This window comes from Hemicordylus capensis, chromosome 6 (assembly GCF_027244095.1).
Source record: "Hemicordylus capensis ecotype Gifberg chromosome 6, rHemCap1.1.pri, whole genome shotgun sequence".
NCBI lineage: Eukaryota > Metazoa > Chordata > Lepidosauria > Squamata > Cordylidae > Hemicordylus > Hemicordylus capensis.
The window spans coordinates 152,980,413-152,999,724 of record NC_069662.1 but is presented as its reverse complement, the minus strand read 5'-3'; the positions used below and the strand labels follow the sequence as shown (position 1 = coordinate 152,999,724).

At 43.3% G+C, this 19,312-nt stretch overlaps 1 protein-coding gene across 2 annotated transcripts; it reads right to left on the bottom strand.

Annotated features, from left to right (window-relative positions):
* Positions 1–7,722: 7,722 nt before the first annotated feature.
* IDI1 (isopentenyl-diphosphate delta isomerase 1) lies at positions 7,723–18,162 on the bottom strand. 2 transcript variants are annotated; one of them, XM_053265104.1, is made up of 6 exons: positions 17,916–18,053; positions 14,521–14,584; positions 14,169–14,368; positions 11,899–11,991; positions 10,543–10,673; positions 7,723–9,102 (listed from the first exon to the last, which is right to left on the bottom strand). In XM_053265104.1, the coding sequence occupies exons 3-6, from the start codon at positions 14,308–14,310 to the stop codon at positions 8,785–8,787; spliced, it is 684 nt and encodes a 227-aa protein (XP_053121079.1). In that variant the 5' UTR covers positions 14,311–14,368; positions 14,521–14,584; positions 17,916–18,053; the 3' UTR covers positions 7,723–8,784. The 2 variants fall into 2 exon arrangements, with proteins under 2 accessions (XP_053121079.1, XP_053121078.1); XM_053265103.1 differs by lacking the exon at positions 14,521–14,584 and having other exon boundaries at positions 17,916–18,162.
* Positions 18,163–19,312: the final 1,150 nt, after the last annotated feature.

Sequence of the window (19,312 nt, the reverse complement as noted above, 5' to 3'; positions counted from 1 at the left end):
TATTCATGCTGACAGTTAATTTCTAGACAAGTAACAAGTCTCAAAGCTGAAATAGTCCTCGTTTTAGGATATATTCTAATAAGAACGTAGTGCTTGTTGAATTATGAGGAGAACTTATACCTCAGTGGTAGGACAAATACTGTGTGTGGAAGGTTCCAAGTTCTGTCCTGTCCATTTAGAACTAAAATGATCTGAAGTAGCAGGGTTGGGAAGACCTAGAAGGAGAGAATATCTGGTCCTGGGGTAGCAAGCATGACGTGACCCCTTAGCTAAGCAGGGTCCACCATGGTTGCATATGAATTGGAGACTTGATGTGTGAGCACTGTAAGATATTCTCCTTAGGGGATGGATCCGCTCTGAAGAGCAGATGGTTCCAAATTCCCTCTCTGGCGTCTCCCAAGATAGGGCTGAGAGAGACTCCTGCCTGCAACCTTAAAGAAGCCGCTGCCAGTCTATAGACCAGGGATTCTCAGCGTTGGGTCCCCAGATGTTATTGGGCTTCAACTCCCATAATCCCCAGCCCCAGTGGCCTTTAGTTAGGGATTATGAGAGTTGAAGTCCAATAACATCTGGGGACCCAACGCTGAGAATCCCTGGTGTAGACAATACTGAACTAGAAGGACCAATGGTCTGACTCGGTATATGGCAGCTTCCTATACCTGTGTCTGAGATCTACTGCTAAGCAGTATGGATAGCATTGAAGTATATCACCACTTTACTTGGCGTAAGGGAACTTAATATGCAAGAAATGGATTCTCACATGAGCGTAGGCTAGTTGGTGGGAGAAAACCAGATAGGTAGGTACAAGTAGTGCCTGGTACTGCATCTGCACTTCCAACCTTGGCCTTTTAGTTACTGGGTATTAGTAATGCTGGTGGCTGCACTAGACTCCGTCCTGTTTTGCTTATGCATTGGCAGTAGAAACCATGCAAATACCACCCCCTCTCCCTTTAGTCAGAAAACAAGCCAGTAGGTTTTTACTCCCCCCACCCTTGTTTAGGGATGCAAGTAGGAGAGCCAGATACATCAGGTCTTTGTCCAATTAAGCTGCCAATGGGGTTCATTCCCTCTTAGCAACTAGGTTCTTAACTCTGTAAATCTATAGGTTGTCACCTGTTGGTTATAAGGATAACTTTGGCCCTGCCATCGCCAACTTGGTTTGGTGAATTCTCTCTGAGTTTGTCCTCTTCTTCTGGTGCTCCTCCCTGGTTAAGCTTGTCTAGGAAGACCATAATTTGTACATTATATGCCTGTAGAACTATAAGCTAATTTGAACTTTTAGTTGCTCATATGCCTGGGTTTCCCCCCTGATCACTGTTTCCAAACTTGTAACAGTTTTTTTAAAAACAAATTTTGACCATGTGGGTTTGGTAGTGTGTTTGAACAATCTGAAGGGAGTTTACCCTCCTGTATGCTTCACAGTTTTACCTGAAACAAATGTTAGCTATATATATCTTCCCATCTGTGCAGATGAAAGAGTGGCAACCACCGATTCCTAACAAATGCTGAGACCTAGATCCTCCCTAGTAGTCTTTAGGGTGGTGGTGGAGTTGGTAACAAGGACCCAAAGAAAAGAGGAATTGGAAGAGTTAGGAGTGGAGGAGATGAGACAGTTGTCTTTCTGCCTTCATTCCACCATCCATTTGGCATTTTGTTGTGCCAAAAAAGTGGGGGGGGGGATGGGACAGGTTGCTTACTTGTAACTTATGATCTCTGTGGAGACCCATGGTCACTCACAAAGGGGTCTTCTGCCCCTGCGCAGTAGACCCACGGAAGAATCTTTAGCTCCATTTAGGCACTCCGGCCCTTTAGGGCATAATGATATAGGATCCTTAAAGGATGCCTATAGAACAGGCTGTAGAGCAAGCGTGGGGAACCTTGGCCCTTCAGCTGTTTTTGAACTACAACTCCCACCATCCCCAGCCACAATAAGTTGTAGTTCAACAACAGCTGGAGGGCCAAGTTTCCCCACCCCTGCTGTAGAGCATCTCCCTCTTTGGTTCCTGAATTGGCAGCTGTGAAGAGACTGACAACATCCAGAGGTAGAAGACAGCTGAAAATCACAGCAGCACAGGTATGTAAACAGTTCATGTCAAAGAATAAGCTAGCAGAGGGGACAGCTGGGCGGGTGTTGTGAGTGACCATGGATCCCCACAGAGATTATAAATTATAGGTAAGCAACCTGTTTATCTCTGTAGGGGATCCATGGTCCCTCACAACTAGGTGAGTGACTAGCTCTTGTAAAAAGGTGGGTGCTAGCGGTTACAGTACTTTCTTCAAGATCGCCTGACCAAAATTGGTCTCTGAAGCAAATTGCAAGTCCACAGCATAGTTAGTGTTGGATGAAGGGCAGGTCTGAGGACCACGTAGCAGCCCTGCAAATGTCCTTCATACTGATGCCCAACATGTGGGCAGTTGAGATAGCCATGGACCAAGTGGAATGTGCCCTGATCTTGGAGGGCAGCTGAACGCCTTGCTTCTTGTAACAAAAGATCATCTGAACTAGCCAGTTGGACAACCTTTGCCTTGAAATGGCTAAACCTATACTAGTCCCTGCATATGAGATGAATAGTTTGTTTCTGAATGCCTTTGAGCGGTCCAAGAAGTAAAAGACACCTTCGGATGTCCAGGGCATGCATAGAATATTCAAGGGGTGTAGAAGGGTCACTGAAAAACGTAAGTAACAATGTCCTGGTTGATATGAAAGTGATACAACTGTAGGATGGAAGTTAGGAACTGGACAGAGGATAACCTTGTCCAGATAGAATTTGGTCTAAGGGGAATCTTCCCTTTGTACAGCGAGTTCACTGACCCGCCTTGCCGATGTGATGGTAACTAGGAAGGTGGTTTTCAGGCATAGCAGTCTCTACGAAAATGATAGTAACGGTTCAAAGGGGGCCTCTGGACAGCACAAGCTAGAGGATCCAAGGCCTGCACCAGAGGATATAGGTTGTTGAAAGCGTTTAGAGTCAGGATGGACAAAGATGAATTTGCCATCCCAGCCCTGGTGGTGTGCTGAAATGGCGGTGACGTGAACTTTAACGGAGGTGCTAGAAAGTTCCAATCCTTTGAGATAGGTGAGATAGAGTAGTATCTGCCATATCAAGGCCTTGAGAGTGTCGAAGCCTTTTGAAGAGGTCTAGGATGTGAAACGCTTCCATTTGCACTTGTAAGACCTTGTAGAGGCCTTTCATTTAGCAGGATTTCATCTAGTAGTTCAGCCTCCATGCCATCAGTGAGAGGGACTGCAGGTGAAGGACCTGGCCCACTTCTTTCGTGAGGTGATCCCGACGCAGTGGTAAGTGATGGTAAGACCCCTTGCATAGTCGACGAGTCGGGAACCAGGGTTGCCATGGTCACCAGGGGCAGACTAGGATGCACTGTGTGTGCTCTTTGAGGATCTTCCCTACTACCCTGGATAACAACGGGAAAGACCGGGGTGGGTGGGATAATATAGCTTGCCCTGCCAATGCAGTTGAAAAATGTTTCCTATTGATCCTTTGCCAAGGCTCGCCCTAAAACAGAGAACACTAAGTATTGTCAACAGTGGGTACATGCCATGAGTCAAAAAGGCATGACAGAACAGTGTCGTTTAGTCCCCATTCATGGAGAGTAGAAGAGGAGACATTCTAAGTGAGTTAGCGAAAACATTATCCTCTCCTTTGATATGGATGGCCATAGAAAGGCTATCATAACACAAGCAGCAGTCCCAGTTGTAGGGCAAGGTTGTTAGGGACCTCGACACAATGCCCCTTGGTACCAGCCTCAGCCTTCCCAGGATAGAGCAGGTTACCGTGGTGGCTCTAAGCAATATTCCAGGTGCCCCTTCCATCAGCATCAGTTAGTGTCAGTCAGAGGCTGGTACCTCTGTTTGAAAGTAGGACAATACCTCTGATGGTAAGAGGAAGATGACTGGAACTACACAAAGGTCTTAGCAGTATAGTGCAATTTAGAAGTACAATGGGTCCTGCCAGTACTTTCGACTCTGTCTCGGTCAGGTGTTTGGCAGTGCTTAGTTGCTGCCTCATGAGATCTGCTGATTTCAAAAGGGTAGAAAGGAACCTTCCCTTAAAAAGCTCAGGCAGAGCATTTGCTTCATCCTTCTTCATGTTGTCCCATAGCGATTGTTGGTTTTTGGCCAGACAGGCCAGGTAGTTTGCTACCTTGAGCAAAAGGCATCTTGAAGAGTAAAGCCTCCGTGCCATGGAGTCCAACTCAAGGCTGCCTTTATCTACCAGAGCAGTGTGTTTCTGCATGGATCTGGATTGCAATGCACAGTCCACTACTAGGGAGTTTGGCACTGGGTGTTTGAAAAGGAAAGGGCAGGAGGCCTCCTGGACCTGATACAGGTTCTCCAGTTTCTTACATGGAAGAGATGTTACTGGGGACAACCAAGTGGCCTTAGAAGCTGCCACCAGGGATGGTAGCATTGGACGTGCGGTGGTATGCACCACATTTTAGATAGGTAACTGTACATGGGGTCCATGACTAACCTCAGGTGGTGGAATCTCAAGCCCCAAGGCTATCAGCTTTTCTTGAACTTGCATCTGATAGGATTTGGTTTCATTGGACAGGGAGTTTGACAATTGATTGGCCACATTGTCCTTGGGCGAGGTCCCCAGGTTCACCTCTGACACATCAGATTCGGGATCAGAAGCGTATGAGGACTCCCCATCAGAGTCAGGGTCCTCAGGGGAAGGATCCCTAGGAGCAGGCTGCAAGGGGAAAGATGGTGACACCGGCATAGACTGAGGGCACACTGGCCCAGAATTCACTGGAGGAGTAAGTGTTAAGGGATGAGCCAGAACGGGAGATAACTCAGGAACAGGCAACCCTGGCAGCACTGGTGTGGGCGGCGGAAGGGAGGGACACTCAGTGGATCTGGCAAAGACCCCTTGAGATGCATGGTCTTCCAGAGTTTGTACTCCTTAAAATCATAAAGTAAAGCTGGTGAGCTATGTAGAGAACGGGCACAAAAGTGTTCTCTAGTTCTGAGGTGTGGTGAATCAAAGCCCGCTGGGGAGCTATAATAGCCGAGGGTCGCGAGGAGCATGGGAAGCTGAGAAATGAAAATGCTCCCTGTAGGGTAAAGCTGAAAGACATTGTGGCGTAGATGTGGACAAGCCACCAGTTGGAGTCTTGGGTATTGGCACAGGTGATTCGGGGTCCTTGGTATCAAGTCCTGGTGACAGGGCGAACCCTTTAAAGGTAGAGCCTGATGCAGTTGAATTCGCAGTTAGCTCCTCCCAGCCTCAAAAGCAAAACTAATTGACTTAGTCCTGCCTCTGGAGTCACATGGGATCGCATAACCCACACATGAGATGTCCTTGGACTCCAGCAGCAGAGAAGCATGCTTTCCCTTTTTGTGGGGCTCTCCTGATGAACGGCGACGTTTTTCCCATGGGCTTCTTAAGTGCCAGTTGAGCCCGAAGGCATGGACGCTGATGGCACAGGGATCGAGGTTGACGTTGTCAGCCTGCTAGATGCCATAGTGGTGATGGTGGGCTCATTCTTGGCGTCCCAGGGTGAAGGATATTTTCATACAGAGATGCCGTTAGACGAAGATCTCAGCTTAGTTTTGTCTTCTTAGAAGACAGACCTTACAGGCACTAGTGTTGTGCGAGTCCCTCAAACAAATTAGGCAGTCATGTCTATCTGAGGAAGGCGTAGTATCTTTACAGGCTGCACATTTTAAAAAACTTTTGGGGGCAGACATGGCTAAGTCTAAGTATGGTCCAAGTCAGCCAAAAAGATCAGAGACAGAATGCTTAAGCCGAAGAGAGTAACAAGCCAAGTCCAGAAACAAGTCAGAGGTCAGAATATCCTAGTTGAGAAACAGTCCAGAGTAGTAAGCAGAAAGAATAGTCAAGAACAGTCAGTCAAACATCCAAATATCAAATAAAAAGTATTTAAATCTTACAGGAACAAGGGAAAACAGGAGCAGATGAGAAGGAACTGGAGAGAGAAGTGCTCTTCAGCCTGTTCTATAGGCATCCTTTGAAGGCTCCAATATTACTATGCCTTAAAGGGCCAGAGTGCCCAAATAGAGCTAAAGAGTCTGCTGAGACTGCATAGGCACAGAGGACCCAGCTGTGGGAGACCATGGATCCCTAGAGATCAGAAGTTGATTTTGAAACCTAGGTATTTTCCATGTGTTTCAAACAGCCTGTATGACACCTGCTCTCAAACACTAAGTTACAATTCTTTTCTAGACCTACAGAGGCAAGGAAAGAGTGAATAAATTACCTCAAAAAAGCAGCCAAGTTTAGATGGGCTTTTTAGTAATAAGGAAAATAAGTTCCTATAGAGAAAAAGAACAGGAATTACAGATACCAAATGGGTGAATAAGTTCAATGTTCTTGGGGGCCCAAGCCAGAACATTTCCTGATGCGCCACCCCCTTAACCTACCACGCCTACATATGACATAGGGGAAGTATAGCAATTTTGTTCAGTTTTAATTGCAGAATTAAGACGTTTTCAGAACAGTACACACTCATTTTGTCCCTTTCTGCATGACTACAGGTGAAACTCGGAAAATTAGAATATCGTGCAAAAGTCCATTAATTTCAGTAATGCAAATTAAAAGGTGAAACTGATGAGACAGATGCATTACATGCAAAGCGAGATAAGTCAAGCCTTAATTTGTTATAATTGTGATGATCATGGCGTACAGCTCATGAAAACCCCAAATCCACAATCCCAGAAAATTAGAATATTACATGGAACCAAGAAGACAAGGATTGAAGAATAGAACAATATCGGACCTCTGAAAAGTATAAGCATGCATATGTATTCAGTACCTGGTTTGGGCCCCTTTTGCAGCAATTACTGCCTCAATGCGGCGTGGCATGGATGCTATCAGCCGGTGGCACTGATGAGGTGTTATGGAAGACCAGGATGCTTCATTAGCGGCCTTCAGCAATTCTGCATTGTTTGGTCTCATGTCTCTCATCCTTCTCTTGGCAATGCCCCATAGATTCTCTATGGGGTCAGGTCAGGTGGGTTTGCTGGCCAATCAAGCACAGTACACTGTACACTTTTCAGAGGTCCGATATTGTTCTATTCTTCAATCCTTGTCTTCTTGGTTCCATGTAATATTCTAATTTTCTGGGATTGTGGATTTGGGGTTTTCATGAGCTGTACGCCACGATCATCACAATTATAACAAATTAAGGCTTGACTTATCTCGCTTTGCATGTAATACGTCTGTCTCATATATCAGTTTCACCTTTTAATTTGCGTTACTGAAATTAATGGACTTTTGCACGATATTCTAATTTTCCGAGTTTCACCTGTATCTATTCCAACCTAGCCCTTCCAACCCTTAATCTCACTGTAACCACAATCCGGCCTAACAAGCAGCACAAGAGATACCTTTCTTTTCTTAGTTTACTGGTATGAAATGTCTTGCATTGGATATTACAGTAAGCTTGCTTAAGGATATTGCTGTGAGGTTTTATTATGTACACACATCTGTAGGCATTCTGTAATCTCATCCTCATAATTGTTTATAAAATCCCCTTTTGTTCCAATGAGGGGCTTATCACATGACAAAACAGCTGCTGTGCAAAAAAGTCAAAGAACCTTTTACATATACAGAACTGGTTCTGAAGTTCTTTGAGCCAGATTTTTCTATTTTCCCAAAAGGGGAAAAATGCAAGCCTGTGGAATAGTAATTTTTGCAAAAGTAACAGGTTTTGAAAATTAAAGGAAGCAGCACAAACATTTTCACTTTTAATTTCTGGTCAAGTAATACATTTGTGAAATCCCCTACCCCATTACACTTTAAAAGCTTTAACTTGCAAAATCACAAGACTAGTAATGACTGAAACACACCAATTTCCAAAAATCACAACAGAATGCCCAATTCTGCAATTAAACCACACTTGATTCAGAGATTGATTTAACTTATCTGAAAAGGAAGAGGTTGACACACTTCAAAGTACTCTGGAATAACTACTCAGCAGTACTTTTACAGTTTTTCTTTCTTACAGCATGTTAACTCACACAAGCAAGGCACATTTAGAATTTGAATGAGTTCCTTCCTGATTTAGTTTTTTTGCCTTTTTGCAGTTAAAATATCAGAAGTAGTTATCCTAATACAAAAACTTACTCTTACAGAACTATTAGAGCATGTCACATCCAAGTGTACTTTAATTTCATCATCTACCAGTTAAGGAAGGGATGAAATGTTTCTTGCCTGGGGGAGGCAGGGGATGGTTAGAGAAGGAAGTACATCACACCGCGATCACCTCCCACAATCCCCAACAGAACTTCAGTATGAATTAGGGTAGTCTTTAGGCCCGAGATACAAGATCTACTCCAAATACTCACCAGAGTTCATCCACACACAGCACAATTTCTGGCTGAATAATTGACTTTTCTTATACCATAACTGCCCAACATCCCCACATTTTCAAATAGTGACATGTAGTGCTGCCCAAGGAACTAATGTGTATGACTGAATGGGTGGTGGTGGAAGAGAGTACAACACAGGCGACCCAATCAGTATTCAAAGTTCAGGTCTCAGTGGTTGTGTGTAATAAAAGCATTCCTGTTGACAGTTTGTTAGCAATCCAAACATCTCAGATGTGCAAGTAAGAGGAGGTTCAAGCCTTAATGACAAGCTCTCTAGGTAAACTTTCTTGACCATCAGGGGACCTCTTCCTTATTTCAACATCTATGTTGCAATCAACTCTACAAGTGATACTTCATATGAGTCATTTCTCAGTACTACAAAAATAAGGCTACTGTTTTATGTTATTAGATGAGGATTGGTTTTTTTACATTCTGTATATCTTATCATGATCAACAAATCTCTTCAGGTTATTCAAGTTATCCCACCACTTAAAAAGAAAAGTCTCTGCAATCAGTTTGAACCAGGGAGTAATCTTAAGTTCATTCCGGGATGCCTTTTCCAGGAGTTCCTGCAGTTCTTCCTGTGTCACATAACAGTAGCTTTTGATTTCATTGGGGTCTGGATTGAGCATCACGTTCTTCTGCACAAAAAGGATGTAATCTATTTCGTGTTCACCCCAGATTCCATTTGACTTGGCCTTGTAGTGAATTCGGGTTAGGTAGAAGATTTCTTCTGGAGTGACCTACAACCAAAAACAACTGATAACTAAAGTTCTCCAATGTAGCCTTAGTAATTTTCACCCCTCCCCACCAAAGAAGTTTTGGACACATTTATATACAAACCTATTCTCTGAATAATTATAGCAGGATTTCTCAAACTTGGGTCCCTAGACCCAGGTTTATAGTCATGGCACTTTCCTTTTGCTTTAACTACTTTACTTGGTTCATAATAGTATTTTTGTATAATCAAGGGCATGGGTCTGAAGAACCAACACAAGGCTCTCACCCTACCTCCTGAGATATTCTGAAACAGCATACAATGCGGTAGGAGGAAAATTGTGCCTTACACTTGCGCAAAGAGTACTTCGGACCCAGGTCAGTGTTTCCTTGAAAAAAGCCTGTATGGGAGGATTTAAGAAGAACATATCCTTCCTAATTTCAGGTCAGGTGTTGATCAAGTTTTCCTCCTCTTACCCCTGTTCCCTCTAAGGCATGCTCACAAGTTTTTGGATGTTTGTTCAGTTCATTTTCAATCACGCTCAGGTTAAATCAGGAAGACCCCACTCTGAATGCATGTGCACATACACTGCCTTGATACTGCCGCCAAGAACAAAATTCATTCCGCAAAGAGATGAAAAAAATTAGAGGGACCACTGCTTATTACATGGGCTTGGCTTCAAATACCCACAACTAAACAAGAAAGAGGGCCTATTGCCCCAGCCTTGTCCTGGACACAAATACATCCATGAAAACATCTTGTGAACCCTTCAAGGCCAGCACCACCCTAGGAGATTAAGGGAAGAGAAACAAAGGGTTAAGTAGACAGAGAGAGGTAGTTGCTCTCTATTGGCACCATTTCCTTTTCTTCTATGATCAAGCGTTCTGAAATAGTTCTATTGGGAAAAACTAATGTTGGAAAACGCTTTGAGGCTCGTCACTCAGGCACATAGCAATTCAATGCTGGTGCCAACAAGTCTGAAATACCTTTCCAACCCTGAGGAAAAACCTATACCCTTAACAGAGGTCCAACACAGGAGTTGATAATTGTTTGCTTTGGTTCTCGGACTTGTTGCGGGGCAGATTATAACCTATACATCTGTAATGTGTCCTGATTAACTGAGCACTTTAAGTATAATGGGTTGAGCCTAGAAACCAGGTATTTCTGCTCTTGGTAGATCTTTTCTGCATGGTCCCCAGACTCAACTCAAGTTTCCCTCTGTCAGGCCAAACTATCTAAGCAGAGATGGTTATTCTGTCTATTGAAAAATCATAGCTGTATGGAATGACGACAAAGATATTGTGTATTAGTTGTCCCCTGTTAAGCTTTGGGGAATAAGGCGGGCTAAAAGTTTCTAAATAAGTACTGTAGCTCTGATTAGTAATTAGGACTGGAAATACAACTAGAGATGCTGTCCAACTACTTTCCCCTGGGGAAGTCATTCTGAATGACGAACTTTATTTACCTGTTCCAGTGGAATTCCCAACTCCGCTTTCATTCGCCTCTGTGCAGCTCTTCTAACACCAATTGCATTGTTTTCTTCAAGTTCCAGTGGGGTGCTTAAGGGATGACTACAACAGCTATTGGTAAAACAGTCTGTGGAGAAGGTTTGCAGATTAAATTTTAAGAATACCCTTCACAATTTCAAGCTATACGACTCCTGAAGTGGCTCACCTTTTAAACAGATTTTTGTTAACACCAACTGCAATTTCATGTCTGCATTCTTTATCAAACTTATATTGGACTGACTGTTGAATGTATTCCAAGCAACAGAATCCCTTCAATATTAAGCATCAGCATGACAACATTTCCAGCATTATGCCCCTAAGAGCCTTTTGAATATCTGCATTTATTTGAATTCAATCCAAGAACAAAAGGGGACTACCTGTAATGGTGTGTTTCAATTCTCTCTCACGTATATTCCTACCCCATATATACATTTGTTGGCTAACAAAAAGTATGTTTGACTAGAGCAAGGACAACATGATGACCATGTTTCAAGTTAGAACAGGTCTCTGGTATATTTAATTAATTTATATACTGCCTGACTCCAAAGGCTCCAGGTGGTTCACAGAAACTAAGACAAACAAAACCAACTATTAAAACAAGAATTAAAAAATTTAAAACATTCAGAAGTTACAGTAATTAAAAAATCTGAGCAGCAATTAAAAATTTAGAACATCCAGAGTATACAGTGTATTAGGAAATCTTTGCCTGTTTCTTATTCTTCTGCTGCTACTGACCAAAGCAATCTAAGAGGTAAACATGACCATAAAGCCACACTAGGGATCTTTCAAGAAAGTAATACTACTGTTACCCAGGTTTATGTTCATTTTAAGAGAGTTAAATAAGCTAAGAGACTACTTAACTAGCAGAGCATCCAATATACAACCTACCTCACAGGACTGTTGTGAGGATAAAAATAACCATGTACACCACTCTGAGCTCCTTGGAGGAAGAGCGGGATAGAAATGTAATAAATAGATAAATAAATATATGCCCAAAGCTGGATAGTTCGTAATGTTCCCACCCGCTACCCATAAAAATGCAGTGTTTGAGGACACAAACAACTTCATCTAAAATAGGGAGAAAGAGCGTGAACATGCACACACCATTGGTTTGGAAATTCCATAGCCGTTCACAAATTAAAACAATCTACTAATTGAAGTATGAATACGACTAATGTTAAAAGCCAACCATTCATTAACCAATGAAACAGCAGCAGAATCCAAAACAGCAGCAGTACAGTAGAGTACAGTGGTAGCTAATTGCTCAGGTTCTATGGCGCACAATTCAAACAAGATCACAATGACAAACCAACCTGGGAAAGTTATTTTGGCATCTGATCTCTGCTGCAATAGCAGTTTGTTCTCCGTGTTGAACAGAAAGACACTGAAAGCACGATGCAGTAATCCTAGAACATACACGAAGGCAACAAGATTTTGAAAGATTCAACTGAAATCAGAAAGGCAGATGTTATTACTTGTTCCAGGTAACACCAGACTTTAATTCTAAGTCAAAGTTGAGCAAAGCTGCAAACCCCGAAAAGAAAACCCCTTCTATCTAGTAGCATTATCTAAACAGTGTGAATTTCTTTTAGGCCCAAGTGTATGTGTTTTGAGGTAAGTATTTGTTTGGGTTTCCTCTTACAACTCTTTTGGAGAGCTTTGTAGGGGCCAAACAAACTTCAATATGTGCTTATAACTAGAGATGATGGGCAGAGTATAACATACTGGTACAAAATATGACTTCTGAAAAACTGTGAAGCACCTTCTACAGGGAAGCTTTCTGCTCGTTATTTTGAATACAGAGGGCCATTTCTCATAGGTTATGTACTCAAGCAAGTGACAAGCTAATGTTTTCATTAACCCCGGAACAGGAAGTATTTCCTACCCCCTGGATGAAATCCCTGACCAGTTTTTTGGATAAACTGTTCCTCAAATCTGAGACTCAAAGCCTCAACTCAAGAACAGACTGTCCCACCATGTTTTCTCCTTCCCATACAGGCAATAAAATATAAGCTATGTGTAAATTTTACCCTTACACCTTTAAAAAACCCAAGGATGAAACCCTATGAAGACCTAGTTAGAGCAACATTTCTGGTCATCACCACAGGTTATTTCCCACAGAGAAGCTTCAGATGTTCACAAAAGCCATGCAGGAGACAGTAGTAACACTTAGCAATCATCTGTATAGCACTTTTGAGCACTTATACAAAGCACTTCACCTTTGTTATCATCCTTATAACAACCTTGAAAGGTAATAATTATCCCCATATTGCAGCTGTGGAGCTGATGCTGAAAACAGCAGATTGCTAAAGCTACCTAGTGAATTCACAGCAGAAGCAAGAGTTGAACCAAAAAAATCCGAACTGGAAGCTCAGTTTTAGCCATAACATTACATCAACTCTCTGACAACAAAGAGTGCTAGTGACTTGCAGTTTCAGTTGCTGCTTCTGGTCTAACCAAACAGGGCAAGAGTGCACATATGCCTTGCACCAAAATAGTTGTTTTGTCCTGCAAGAGAGAATGTGCCAACTTGACAGAGGGGATAGTTCTTTCCCCCTCTCTCTGTATGAGGCCTGCAAGTGACAACAGAAAAGTGATGACTCATCATACCTATTCTATTGCTTTTTGGGCTGAACATCTAAAGCCATCATAGTCTAACTTTGTGTGCAAAGCAGAAGCACAGATGTGGGGTTGTAAGTCTTCTGCAGAAGATTTTCCAAACTGGAACACTTCCCCATACTTTATATTTTGGTGGGAAATTTCCCATTTCTAAAAATTCACTGTTTCATAAAATTAGTTAGTAACAATGAATGTATGCCAATGCGGTATCGGGCAACCTTGGCAATTCCAGTGTTGCAAGTAAAGTTTTTCAGACAATTATTCTTAAGAAACTATACAAGAGACCTATGTTTTATTAATGTACTGAGTATTCCAACAAAAATTCTTTGAATAAAACTCTGAATTTTTTTCAGTATAAGTGTCTTTGTTGATTCCCAGCTCCTGTATCAAATATTTCAGTTCAACTACTTGAAAAACAGACACAGCATGGGAAATTAATATGATTAAAAACAACAGTGAATATATCAATAAAACATTTTAAGTTAGATCACGATCTATTCAAGACCTCAAGAAAAATTTGCAAGGAAATGTTTTCTAAGAAAAATTTTATGCAAATGAAAAGAACAGGAGACACATTTCTGGAAATTCAACAAGTTTTCAAATTCAGAGGTCTCAAAAACCTCACATATCTGAGCAAAAGTATGTAGACAAGGCTAAATGGAATAGCAGCCTAGGAAGTTGCTCTGTGACAATTAGGTGGCATTGCAAAGCATATTAACTCCACCTCCAGTAACTCCAGCTCATCTTGTACAAGTCTAGGCTGTTCATCCACATTCTCCTTGCTGCTCTATTCCATTTCCTCCAGCTCTCTTTACCCTTTTACTAACTGTATCTTCTTTTAACATGAGATTGCAAATGCCTGGAGAACGGAGATTTGCTTTACACAGTAGGGCAAGGTGAAAGTCCTCAAGTCAGGCAGAAGCACCTCACACGCAACAGATCTGAAGCATTTTTTAAAAATTACCTTTGTCAATGTTTTCATTCAGATGACAATTTTTCTTTGTATCTGCACCAATTTTGTTGTCGTTTTCATCAATAAGGATGCACATTTCTGCCAGCAGTTGTACCTGCTGCTCATCCAGATCACTTGTGTTTATTTCAGGCATAGTTGCAGTATTAATCTTCCGAACAGAAGCACAGATCAGAGAGAATGGATCACTCAGCCTATACACACAACAGAGTAGATGTTTAGTGAACTATACCACAACTCTTAAATATCCTGCTTAGTGTTTTCAGTTGCATTCAGAATTAAGCATTTCTATAAGAGGATCAACTGAATGTGGATGTTAACTAGGGTAAACACGTACGTATCATACCTGCAGCAACAGAGAATTATGTAAGCTATCCTCAGGACTCCTCTTCCTTCAAGGTAGTTTTCAGCTGAAATCCACAGATAATTTCTGATTACAGTTAATGCCAACTTTGGCCCTTAGCTAATGTTTTCGCCTGTGTCTACTTGTTTTAGCTTTTATTGCTTCCATTTTCTGAAGCCATTTTATACATTTTTATTAACAGGACTCTGTCCAGAGCAACAGTTGGTTGCTATTAATGAGATCATCTTCTGCATTTATGGACTGGTTTCAGGCACTTTCCAGTGCCCTATAATCCTAAATGTTAATGGCTCTCTTGCTCCTTTTCTTCATTTCTCCATTGCATTCCAAATACTTTCAACAGACCAGAAAATCACCAACCACATAAGCTTCCATTCACCATGTGCTACTTCTGGTGGCTCAGCCCCCAAACAATATTTCCTCGAGTCCCAAGTCCCACATCTCACCCACATTTGCATCCCTGCCCTTGCTTGTGGTGCTGGCTGAAATAAGGTTGCAACTTTTTTAAAAACCAGCCTCAAGTCTATGCTTTTAGCAGCAGACCAACAAGTTCTGTAGGCAAAGCTTTTCTTGACCTGGAAATAAACTAATAATAAACTAAAAGGATTCACCTGCTATATTTTGATGGGTCAGGTTTCTGTTAAAAACACACGAAGACTATTAAAAGCAGCAGCAACCCGCTGTTTACTACCTATAGGCCAAACAACAACAAAAAAACCACACTGCTATACACCTAAAAACGTAACTAGAAGAAAACTGTAAATGACACCTGCAAGCCACAGTACCAGAAGTTCCATGCATATCTACATTTCAAAAAGCAATGCTTTACTGCTCAAGTTGATGTGTCCTGAAGTATTTCACTTCTGAATGTTCTGCAGTATAGCCTCTGCACCAGGGAGCATCCTTAAAGAAGGGAGGCTATCCGATATATCCTCGTACTTGAGGCAGAAACTGCTTTTTGAAAATGTTATTTTTGCTCTGGAGTCCTGCTCTAGAGCAAAGGCACCTGCCAGAAGGGGTTGATGCAGCAGCAACGTATTATTTTACATGAATACCTCAAGGAGAGATCCTTCTGGATCAGAGGAAGAGGATGGAAACAAACATGTCACAAATGGTTCACACATTCTACAGAGCCAGATTTCCCTTAGTTTTATTCACACATTTGGCCTAGAGAGCATTATGCCCGTATTGGAAGGAGCTTTAATAGAACCTAATATGCCTCCAGGTGCAAATATGCAAGGTGCTGTTGATTATCTATAAAACCCTCTTCCAGACTAACTCTGTCCACCTTAATAGATCTTTGAGACTCTGCAAGAAGTGCCAACATCTAAAGAAAAAGACTGAAAACACAGGACAGAGCCTTCTCTATAGCTGCCCCCAGATTGTGGAAGAGTTGATACTTATACGTCTGGCTACCTTTAATTTCACCTTCCGTAGGCTATATTGCTTCTAATGTTTATAATTTGTTATAACACAGCATAAAATATTTTTCCCCCAGTAAGCTTAATTTCAACTGCAGGTCCAGCCCCAGCACACCTTGCCTCAAGTGGCTGTTGCTGGTATCCATCTTATGTTTCTTTTTAGATTGTAAGCCCTTTGGGGTCAGGCAACCATCTTATTTATGTAATATCTATTTTTCTATGTAAACCGCTTTGAGAACTTTGGTTGAAGAGCAGTGTATAAAATAATTCTTCTTCTTCGTGGTTAAACCTGCTGGTCTTTGGCACTGCCGCAACTGCTACAGGGCAGATCTTCTGCTACCAAGTTATTGTCTGTCTTTCTCCCCACCCTTATACACACTCCGATCCTAACTGCTCTCCCTAGTCATAAAAACAGCCCTGCTCGATCAGGCCCATCTAGTCCAGCATCCTATTTCACACAGTGGCCCACCAGATGCCTCTGGAAGCCTATAGGCAGGAGCTGCAGGCATCCCTTCTCTCCTGCTGTTACTCCCCTGCAACTGGTATTCAGAGGCATCCTGCTTCTGAGGCTGGAGGTGGCCTATAGCCACCTGACTAGTAGCCGTTGATAGACCTCTCCTTCATGAAGTTATCCAAATGCCTCTTAAAGCCATCTAAACTAGTAGCCAACACTACATTTTGTGGTAGAGAATTCCACAAGTTGATTATGCATTGTGTGAAAAAGTACTTGTGTTTGTTGGACTAAATTTTTTGGCAATCAATTTCATGGGATGACCCATGGTTCTATAGTTATGTGAGAGGGAGAAAAAATTATCTCTATCCACTTTCTCCACACCATGCATGGTTTTATAGACCTCTATATTGTTCCCCCAGTCTTTTTTCTAAACTAAAAAACCCCAGGTGTTGTAGCCTTGCCTCACAAGGAAGGTGCTCTAGGCCCCTGATCATCTTGGTTGTCCTCTTTTGCACCTTTTCCAGTTCTGCAATGTCCTCCTTTAGATGTGGTGACCAAAATTGTACACAGTACTCCAAGTGTGGTAGTATCATAGTTTTGTATAAGTGCATTATAATATTAACAGTTTTATTTTCAGTTCCTTTCCTAATGATCCCTAGCATGGAATTGGCCTTTTTCACAGCTGCCACACATTGAACCGACACTTTCAACAGGCTGCCCACCACAACCCCAAGATCCCTCTCCTGGTCAGTCACCAACAGCTCATACCCCATCAGTGTAAGTGTGAAGTTGGGGTGTTTTTTTGCCCCAATATACATCACTTTACACTTGCCAACATTGAACTGCATCTGTCATTTTTTGGCCACTCCCCCAGTTTGGAGAAATCCTTTTTGGAGCTCCTCACAACCTGTTTTGGATTTCACTACCCTAAATAGTTTGGTATCCTCTGCAAATTTGGCCACCTCTTTGTACCCCACTTCTACTTCATTTATGAAAGTCGCAGTGGGATCATCAGGTGAAAGGCAATTCACCCGAACATCTCAATCTTAATTAAACAATGGCGTATCTAAGAAGCAGCAACTTTAAGCAACAAGCAAGCAAACAAGCCTCCGTGTACAGAGCAAGTCTACCGCGGAAAACAGCCAGAGACGGGACCGGTCAGAAGAGAAAGCTGCCGTCCTGCTCCCGTCTTTCCCAGAAAGCGCCGGGATGGTCTCTGCTGTCAAGAGGATGATGGACTCGACGCCGGGACCCCCAACCAGCGGCGCTCCAGCAGTTAATGGACTACAATTCCCGTCACCCTCCCCCCACAATCGAGTGTAGCTGGGGTGATGGGAGTTGTAGTTCAGCAACATCTGGAGCGCCCACAGGTTGGCGGCCCCTGGACTAGAAGGCCTTTCTTTGGCTGGAGCCAGCGGGGCTCTGAGGAAAAAGGGTTGTTCGTCTTCTCCTCCCACTTTGAGGCCGCTGACCCTTTTCCTCCCAGATGCCCTCGGGGCTCTTACCGCTTTCGGTCTCCAGGCCGCAGCGACGTTTCCCTTACGAAGAACGATACTGGCGGCAGGGCCCGGGCGTAAAGAGAACGAAACCGCGGCCACGCGTGACAAACTGAGAAGAAAATAGGAGCCTCGCCGATGCCCCTCACAGCGTCAGCCACGGACGGCCAAGACGCCGCCAGCCGCCGCGCCGCGCGCCACATCGCTCCTCACCCCGCCCCCTCCACGCTCCGCCAATGGCGGGCGGCCTTGCCACACGCGTCACCGCGTGGGCCGATCGCACCACCGCGGAAAGACCACGGTAAGTCTCGGCCAATCGCGCATGGAGGTACGCCCACTGGCGGTTCTCTGGTCCAATGAAGAGAGGGAGGAACAGTCAGGGGAGGGGCTTAAGGATGGAGCGAGGAGAATGAGGGGATCGAAAGGGGCGGGCCCATTGGGGGAAGAGCGGTGGTTAGATCAGCCCAGGAGCAAGATTGGAAAGGAGAGGGAGGCTACTAGAGAGCGAAGAGTGGGTAGCCAATGGGGACGAAGCTTGGGCGGGGCGCTGACCAATAGGGGTTTAGGACCCCTTGCTTGCAGTCTGGGGGGAAAATACATTCACACAAAACAGTAAGAAAACTTCTGAGTTATCCAGGATTCTTTTGCAGCTTTTGAGAACTCGAAAGCAGCTCACTGTTTTCATATATTTTAGTTGGCCCCAGTAAATGTATTGTTTTATTTCTGGTTTCTCTCTCTCTCCTTCTAATGAACAAACAAAGCTACCGACACCGACGAGTTTGTATCACAAGAAAGAAGGGTTGTGCTGTTAAGGATTGCAGCAGACGTACAAAAGATTAGATGTATGGCGCTTTAAAGACTTCATAGAATCAAGGCCCAATGGTGCTCAAAGTGAGGGGTGTATGAAATGTCATCTTCAGTTGCTTGGGGTGTCGCAAGCCTGGTTGCTGCCTGAAGCAAAGGGCACTGTGAACCCGCTCATAGGAACATAAGAAGCTGCCATATACTGAGTCAGACCATAGATACATCTCATTCAGTATTGTCTGCACAGACTGGCAGAGGCTTCTCCAAGGTTGCAGGCAGGAATCTCTCTCAGCCCTATTTTGGAGATGCCAAGGACGGAACTTGGAACCTTCTGCTCTTCCCAGAGGGATCCATCCCCTAAGGGGAATATCTTACAGTGCGCACACTTCAAGATATGCCCCTTAGAGGATAAAGCCACTCACACACACAGAAGAACTGCAGGTGAGTGTGCAGCAATCTCAGACTGTGCCGTTGCGGTACTGGTGGCTCTACAAAAAAACTCTGCGACTATGCCACCAAGTCAGGCAGTGGTGGCATGGCCTTTTCCTCCTCCTCCTCATTATTATTATTTTATTTTTATTAAATGTATTATTTTAAATATA

Coding starts and splice junctions, on each gene's coding strand:
- IDI1 (XM_053265103.1), bottom strand. CDS start 18,109: ATGTGGCGCGCGGCGCGGCGGCTGGCGGCGTCTTGGCCGTCCGTGGCT. Junction 11,992..14,168: donor GAATGAAAACATTGACAAAG/GTAATTTTTAAA, acceptor TGTATGTTCTAG/GATTACTGCATCGTGCTTTC. Junction 9,103..10,542: donor TGGGAATTCCACTGGAACAG/GTAAATAAAGTT, acceptor TTTTGGTTGTAG/GTCACTCCAGAAGAAATCTT.